The 8,168-nt window shown below is 48.0% G+C and overlaps 1 protein-coding gene across 1 annotated transcript; it reads right to left on the bottom strand.

Annotated features, from left to right (window-relative positions):
• Positions 1-857: 857 nt before the first annotated feature.
• CIDEA (cell death inducing DFFA like effector a) lies at positions 858-7,706 on the bottom strand. The gene is made up of 4 exons (XM_016197355.2): positions 7,573-7,706; positions 6,632-6,793; positions 3,603-3,784; positions 858-1,221 (listed from the first exon to the last, which is right to left on the bottom strand). The coding sequence occupies exons 1-4, from the start codon at positions 7,702-7,704 to the stop codon at positions 1,074-1,076; spliced, it is 624 nt and encodes a 207-aa protein (XP_016052841.2). The 5' UTR covers positions 7,705-7,706; the 3' UTR covers positions 858-1,073.
• Between the last annotated feature and the right edge of the window lie 462 nt (positions 7,707-8,168).

Here is an 8,168-nt window from a genome sequence, read left to right as displayed (position 1 = left end):
CCTCATTCTGGTAGCAGCACCCCATTTCCTTTGGGAGCCACGTCTCCCCACCGACCCGTGTGGCTGGGGCCAGCCGTCCCGCCTGCGGGTGCGGGACCGGCCCGGGCCCTGCGGGTCACACCGGCCGCAGTGCCCGCGGAGGGGCCGGTCCGGGGTGTCCCTCGGCCGGCAGCCCAGGACTCGTGGCCCTGGAGCTGACACCCGCTCCCACGCGAGGGGGGCCTGCCCGAAAATGACCCGGCTCAGGAAGACTGGAGGAAAAGACGCGGAGGCAGGCTGCCGGCCGCCTGGTCGGAGCGCCCGGCGCCGCGGCTGGAGCGCCCGGGCCCCTTGGCTGCGCTTGGCGCCCGGCAGCCCGAGTCGGGGCTCCGTCCTACCACCAAGGGTCCGGCAGGCGACGTTCGGCAGTGAAGACATGGTCCCCTAGCATCACGCACCAGATCTAGGCGTCAAGCAGTTTGTTTTTGTTTTCTTTTTTTTTAAGAAAAAGGCTGAAAGTGCTGCTTGAAGACCTTCCTTAAGCTTTTGGGTCCCTTTGAGCTCATTCAGGACCCACATTAAGAAAAACCAAAACACAGTAACATTTGACAGTTCATTATTCCTGCCGCACTCAAGTACTAATAAAGACAAAAGTGACTGTATCTGTTAGCAAAAGATTTCTGGCTGAGTTTGGTTTCTATATGAAAGTTTTGTTTTTTTGGAAGGTGAGAGACACACCAGAAAGTATTATACATATTAAAAGTAACTCTTGTGATTGGTTTATTGCAGGAGGTGAGGAGCCAAAAGGGCCTAATCCATATGGTATTGCTTCTTAGCACCCAAGACATCCCACATAGGGGCACCTACCCGTCTCCTCCCCCTCAGGGCATCCCGCTGCACAGTCCCCGTGTCATGTGCCATCAAGTCCCTTTCCTGAATTCCACTTCACCTGGGTACCACTCCTGAGCAGAAGTGACGGACAGCTTACAGGTGCACGTATGTATAGTGCATAAGTGAACATAAGCATCTTCAAAATTCATCATTTGAGAAGCAACGTATAGGTGAAGGCCGGCTGAGCTCCTCAAAGTGTAACCCTATCCAATCGTGAACGTATGCCTGGAGCGCAACCCGGGAGAAGTCTGCTCTTCTGTGTCACCCAGCACTCGGAGCATTTGCTTGCCTGTGTAGATGAGAAAGTGTCCAGCCACCTGGGCAGCATGGGACAGGAACCGTAGCAGGCTCCTGCAACAGAAGGGACAAGGGCACGTGTCAGGCTTGGAGTTCTGAGCCAGTAAAGAACAGACAGAGTGGGAATTTTTCACAACCCCCATCCCCCAAACATGCTCTCAGAGTAGGCAATACTCACATTCCCCCATCTGCCTGGGCTGTTAACATACAGATTCAGACTCAGAAGGTCTGAGCAGGGCCTGGAACTCTGCATTCCTGGTAAGCTCCCAGGTGATGCTAATGACACTGACAGGGACCACCCTCCCACTAGCCACTTCCAAACGTGGCCTGTTGTTCAGTAACTAGAAAGAACTGAGCAGGTGGACTGCGCTCCTGGGAGCACACGGCCATGTGCTTATTCTGGTGGCCTTGGGAGTGTGGGGCTTGTTACTAAAATCACTCAAGTCCGGTGTGAGTGGGGAAGTCGGGCCGAAGGAGAGGCTTACAAAAACTGCAGCTGTAATTCTGTGACCCAGTTCGCTTAGGGCGGCTGGGACATTCCAACTCGAACCTGTTGTGGCATCTAAGTCCTAAGGCTAAGTCTGGAATTCATGTTATTTCAGACTAAAACAGGAACTCTAACTCAAATTCTTATTCTCTACCAAGTTCAAAGCTAAAGGATTTCATTTCAGTTTTAAAGCTTGTCACTTCATAAGGACAGCCACATCTGGGGCTCAGCTGTGCCGGTCGGGACGGCCCTCTGCTCTCTTGGAGTTCCACAGCGAGGCCCTGTAGCTGTTTGTGGTGTCATCAGATCTATCAGATGGTAGGAATTACTGACAAGAAGGCTGAACTTGGGTGAGGTGAGGTTTACTTTATTATATTTTTCTAAATTATAATTCTCGTCTCACTTTAAAAGTCAAGCAATCAAGCTATTTTCTCCCATCTCAGCAAAAAGAGGAAGCTCCCCTGGGAGTCAGGATTTCAACACTAGGACAGTAACAGTTGTCTAGGAGTCAGCCACTGATAGCTCTAAGTGGGAAACAGAGGCCACGCAGAAGCCATCTCAGAGCTGACCTTGTGCCAGGCCCTGGAGACCCATCAGAGGAGCACAGTCTCATTTCCAAAGCATTTCCCCTCCTGTACTCTGGGAAAATCCGAGCAGTCCTTATAGGACAGTGGAGGGAAGGCTCCTCAGAGAGGCAGGCAGGACCCTGCCCAGAGGGACTGTGCAGACAGTGCTGGCACCAGCAGTTGCAACCTCTTTAGACCGGCTCCAAAGACCTTCAGCCACTGTCAGTGTCTCCTTCCATCCACCCCTTCACAGAGCGTTAGTGCTGTGGAGGATCAGTGACCGACTTACTGGCGGGATAGATACAGGTGTATTCAGAGCCTCTGCAAACCACGAGCAACTTGGAAGCAACCTTCTCATTTAAAAGATGACGAAACAGCCCGACCAGTTTGGCTCAGTGGTTAGAGTGTCGGCCCACGGACTGAAGGGTCCCGGGTTCGACTCTGGCCAAGGGCTCATACCTCGGTCACAGGCTCAATCCCTGGCCCGGTCGGGGTGGGGTGCTGGAGGCAACCAATCGATGTGTCTCTCTCACATTGCTGTCTGTCTGTCTGTCTGTCTGTCTCCCTCCCCCCGCCCCCCCAACCTTCCACTCTCTCTGAAAAGCAATGGAAAAAAAAATCCTTGTGTGAGGATTAAAAAAAAAAAAGATGATGAAACAGGCTCAGAGAAATTAAGTAACCTGTTAAAGGTCACACAGCTGGTTGCTCAGAGATAAGGCTGAGAGAAACTGTAGGTGTGTTCCTCTCAGTCCAGGACTCAGTGGCAGGGTGTCCATCCTGATTACACCCAAGGAGTGTTTCTGGTGAACATACAGAATTTGTTCAAATCGGTTGGGGTATGGATCGGGGACCTGTCTTCCATCTTCCATAGGCTCCCCTGTGACACGGTGCAGCCAGCCCGGCCCCAGTCACGTTCCCACGCCACCTTACCACTAGCTGCATGTTAGCAGTAATACAGAAATACATGCAAACAAGTATTTATCCAGGGTGGGTGGTCGCTCGGTGCAGACCAGGTCAGAATCCCCATGGCCCTGGTTTTAGCTGTCACTGCTTAGAATTAAGGTTTAGAAATGTACAGCTCTAGTTTTTAAAAGAAATTTGGTTCTTCTTTACATTTATTAAATTTTTGTTTCCATTAAAGTATTTAATGGTCTTTGGAGAAAAAAAGTATATTTTGGAATTAAGACTTTGTTTTCTGAAATAAGTCTGGCATAGGAGTTAAACTGCTGTATGACTACGTGAATTAGAGTGAAAACTTCAACAGCTACCGGTCAGGCCAGGGTGCAGAGGAGCAAGCTGGGGACAGGCTGCCTGGGGACGGGGTATGTGGACCGAGCCATGTGCAGTTTCCAGACCCCTCAGTTGACCACGAAGTCTGTTACCTCATCAGGGCCTTGAGCCCTGTACACCGAAAGTCGTAGGACACCGAGTACATCTCATACATGGTGGCCTTCACGTTGAGGCAGCCGATGACATCCTTGGGACTCAGCTTGTACAAGTCGAAGGTGACTCTTGCTATTCCTGATTTCTTTGGTGGCTGGCGAGCGGTGACGTAGTTAGTACCCTAGAATAGTAAGGGAGGAAGGACCTATGACACGCACGTCCTGCAATCCTGGTTTTACGTGCTAGTTTCCACCGTCGGTTTAAAATCTGTGAGTGAATAAGTTGCTAATTATTTGAGGAATGTTTCTGAGCAGAGCAATATGCTTATATGGCTACCATGTCCAAGCCCATAGGAAAGTATCCTCTCTTAATCTACGCCGAGTCGAGTGACTCCGGGTGACGGATTCAGCTGTGGGGCCTGGTGTCAGGCACAGCGGTGGAGGAATGGTTGTGCTGCTGACACGTGGCGTCGAGAGGCTCTCACAGTCATCGCTGAGGGTGACCGTGGTTACCGGATTGACACGGACGGTCTCATGACCATGACACCGTCTGTTTAAAGAGAAGCAGGCAGCATTATTTCCGTTTTATAAGAGGCTTCTGGGCAGTTTTAGAATCACACGGCCACACTAAGGGGCAGCGTGAGCACTCTCCTAGGGCGCCCCCTATCTTCTAGTAACTGCCCTGAATGAAAGCTGACTTCCTGTGGACACGGAAAACTGCCTGGTTACAGCATCCACTCTCAGTCTACCTGAAACATCACAGACCCTTCAGGTTAGAGGGAGAAAGTGTTTATAAACAGCGCTGCAATATAATCTTCCCCACCAAGAACTTTGAAAAAAACACACAAGAGATCAGAGCTGTCCCAGGCCCAGGGGCTACTCTTCCTATGGGTTTGCCCCTCACATGGATCTTGCAGTGTTTAGGTTTCAAATGTACATAAGTCAGTAAGAGTAACCAAGTCTCATGATCCTCTGGGGTTGGGAGTAGTTGAGGCTATGACTGTGCAATTCATAATGACAATAATCTAGTGTATTTGAAGTTAAAACAAATTCTTGTTGAAGTACTTGAACCCTTCTTGCTGGAACCACGCTCCCCCTCCCCCAGAACATACCCAGTGAGAGATTCTGGTTGTTGCCCAGTGTTTCAGGCACAAGAGGTCCTGCAGCTTCTTCACTTTAGGGGGTGCAAACTCTCCATCATTTAGGAAACATTTTTAAAAGTCAAGATTACAGAATCAAAAGGGGTTTTCACCTCTAATCCTGCCACGACTCTTTTATTGCCTCCTGCTCCTTCCTGCTGTAGGGAAGTTTTTATCTTACTTTCCCTAAATGTCTTCCTTAAGTCTTGGCCTTAAATCAAATCAAGACGTGCTCACAAAGCTAACCCACTTGCGCTCTAACACGGGGCACGTGGAGTCCGGCGCTGCTGACCACGGAAGAAGGAAATGACCGCCTCCGGGCCTCTTCCCCAAGGGGCTTCAAGAAGCGACTTCCTCACAGGCTGCAAGGCGTTTACACTGAAGAAGGGAGACCCCTGGCGGCTATTTCTTGGCTGGCTGTTCTTGTCCAAGTCGAAGAAAATTGGCCTCATTGTAAGAACACCTCCAAGTGGGGTAGGATCTGTAACTGGCTGTGAGGGGCACATTTCCACCCCGAGGGAAGAGGGCTGAAAAGTGAAAGTCAAGAGAAGGCTCCAACCCAAACTCACCTGCCGCCCAGGCCACTACTAGACTGAGGCGGCTTCAGGCCTCTCCCTGAACCATCAGATCGCAGACTTCTTATTTGTATTCAATACACCCCATCACCGCCCATACTCTGGCTTGGCACCCCAGCACCTACCCACGCCGGGGGCTTATATATGTCACATGTTAACCAAGTCCCCCTAGTAACTGAGTGACCCCATGGAAGATCATGGGGTCTTGGAAAATCCACTGGCATGATCGGCTGCTCTAAAGGTACTTTACTTTAAACCGTATGCTTTTTATAATTTGTCTGAAGTTTCCTTCTTCCACTTAGAAAAATTACGAAGTATTTTACATGTGTAGGAGTGGGCATACAATATGTGTAAAAACAGGGACTAGTAAGATGGTGCGTGAGCCCACTCTACATGAAACAGAACATCATCACCTTATGCGCCTCCCCCAATCATTCCTCCACTTTCCCAAGAGAAAATTATCTAAGCTGTGCAACGTTCTCTTACTTATTAAAATTTAAAAAGTATCTTAAACATTATGTAGCTAATTATATATATATGTACATATATATTTATATAAGTTATCTATATAAATGGTTAAATGCAGAGGTTCTCAAAGTGTAATCTGGAGACACCTGGGGGGTCCTGAGACCCTTTCAGGGGATTGAGAGGCTACAACTATTTTTATAATAAATGTTAAGATGCAACTTGCCCTTTCGTTCCCATTCTCTCACAAGAAGTGGCATTCTCCACTGTACATTTGGGAAACCTGCCTAACCCAGTGAATCAGTTTTCTAAATGAGCAATGCATGATGTTAAAAATCTGAGGATTTCCCTTTCTTGAAGGTCATTTAGACATATGAAAAGATGTTTCCATATTTGCTTTACATTTTTAGTAGAAGGGTTTTCCAAGATATATAATATATAGTTTTCCCAGAAATAGAAAACTTGATTTTATCTCTTAACTTTTCTAAATCACTGTAGTCACACCTCCACCCACACACCCCTACCTAATTTCATTGGCTCTGTTAGCTTGCTGGCCTCCCAAGGACAGAGACAGTGAATGGTCACCAGGTCATACCTACAGGCTTGAACAGGATCTGCGGCTGCTCACTGCCCGAAGCCTGTCCCTCGGAATTATTTGCTTTACATCAAATAACCCAAGCTCGCAAAGATGCTATATTTCCTAGAAATACTTATAAGAGTCCCTCTGAGGGCAGGAGATCCAGGTATTAGGTGACTATTAAGGACATATTTAAAAAGTGGGCACGTCAACGCCAAAGTAGGGAATTCCCTTTTGTAGGTAAAAAGTCTGCCCAGCAGCTGTTCGGGTAACAGTGGGTTTGCTTACCGGTGTCCACTTCTGTCCTTTTTCCAAGATCATGAAATGTGTGTTATCTGCTAGGGTCTGAAAAAACTCTTCTGTGTCCACCACGGTGCCGTCTTCCTCCAGCACCAAAGTGACCAGCCCGCTGGTGATAAGTAGGGCGTCCAGGGTCTAGGTTGTTAACACATCAGAGGCACAGGATGAAGCAGGGGATTCCATTTCGATCATGCACAGCCATTGATTACATTATATTTTCAGAAGAGCTGGCTGATTTTGATACAATGTTAATGGGTCAAGATATACCCTACTTGGTGTCTATGGTTCAGTCTTGGCTTTGGAAAAAGAGAAGCTAAGGTTTTAAGGGACCTATCCTCTTCAGAGATTTCAATGACATGAGAAGAATGATTACATTTCATAAATATTTACCGTTTCTAAAATTACCCGCTTATTTGGACAAATAAAAAGAACAATCCTGCACATGTGATATTTAAGGAGCCTGAGTCTCGTGTGGCAAGTCTGAAGTTCTCTCTTGGTCAGAGCCTGCATGCTGGATGCTCACTTCTCACTTGCACCGGCGGCTGTGTCTAGGTTGTGCCTCCGTGCAAACCTTCCTTATTTGGTGATCTAGGACACTTGGATTAAGGACTATTCTTCCCTGGCTTTTATAACAAAAAAACAGATTTCCAAAGTCTGCTGCTTCCCTATATTCTCTCTTGTCAAGTAAATAAAGCTACAGTATCAACTGAGGACTGTTTCTAAGGCCTTTGTCTCTGTGCCTAAATCTCATATGGTACAAAGACGCAATAATGTTTCCTTTGGTTCTTTCCCTTAGAAATGGTCTCCCTTAGACTTTTCAAGGCCAAGACCCCGACATTTCTGTCTCTGCCCTGGCTTAGCGCCCAAGACCCCGAGCCTTCTGGGAACGGGTGGGGAGCCCTGCGCCGGGCTACCTTGCTGAGCAGCTCCTTCAGGTTGCTGGCCATCACCCCCCGCCGGCTGCTCCGGCTGTGGTTCGAGACTCGGAAGGGCCGGGCGGCAGGCATCAGGGGAGTGAGCAGGACTCTCTTAGTCTGTGATCCCATAAATGTCAGGGGCCTGGAAAGAGAAGAACATTTAAAAATATATTTAACATTACTTTTTAAGAAGAGTCTCTAGCCCAGCCAGCGTGGCTCAGTGGTTGAGCATTAACCTAGGATCCAGGAGGTCACAGTTCGATTCCCGGTCAGGGCACATGCTTGGGTTGCGGCCTCGATCCCCAGTCAGGGGCGTGCAGGAGGCAGCTGATCAGTGACTCTCTCATCACTGATGTTTCTCTCCCTCTCCCTTCCTCTCTCTGAAATCAATAAAAACATTAAAAAAAAAAAGAGTCTCTAAAGAGAGGTTTGAAGTACACACAAGTCAAACAACTTTAATATTTCCACCTAAAAAAAAAGAAATCCAATGGTTGGAAATTATGAAAAATTATGTATCACTATCTATCTATGTATCTCCCAATATCCACGGAATAAAAAATAATAATACATAAAATGAAAAACATAACCATCAT

This window comes from Miniopterus natalensis, chromosome 7, assembly GCF_054644295.1.
Source record: "Miniopterus natalensis isolate mMinNat1 chromosome 7, mMinNat1.hap1, whole genome shotgun sequence".
Taxonomy (NCBI): domain Eukaryota; kingdom Metazoa; phylum Chordata; class Mammalia; order Chiroptera; family Miniopteridae; genus Miniopterus; species Miniopterus natalensis.
Note: the sequence above shows the minus strand (reverse complement) of the source record. Positions and strands in the feature narration are given on the sequence as shown.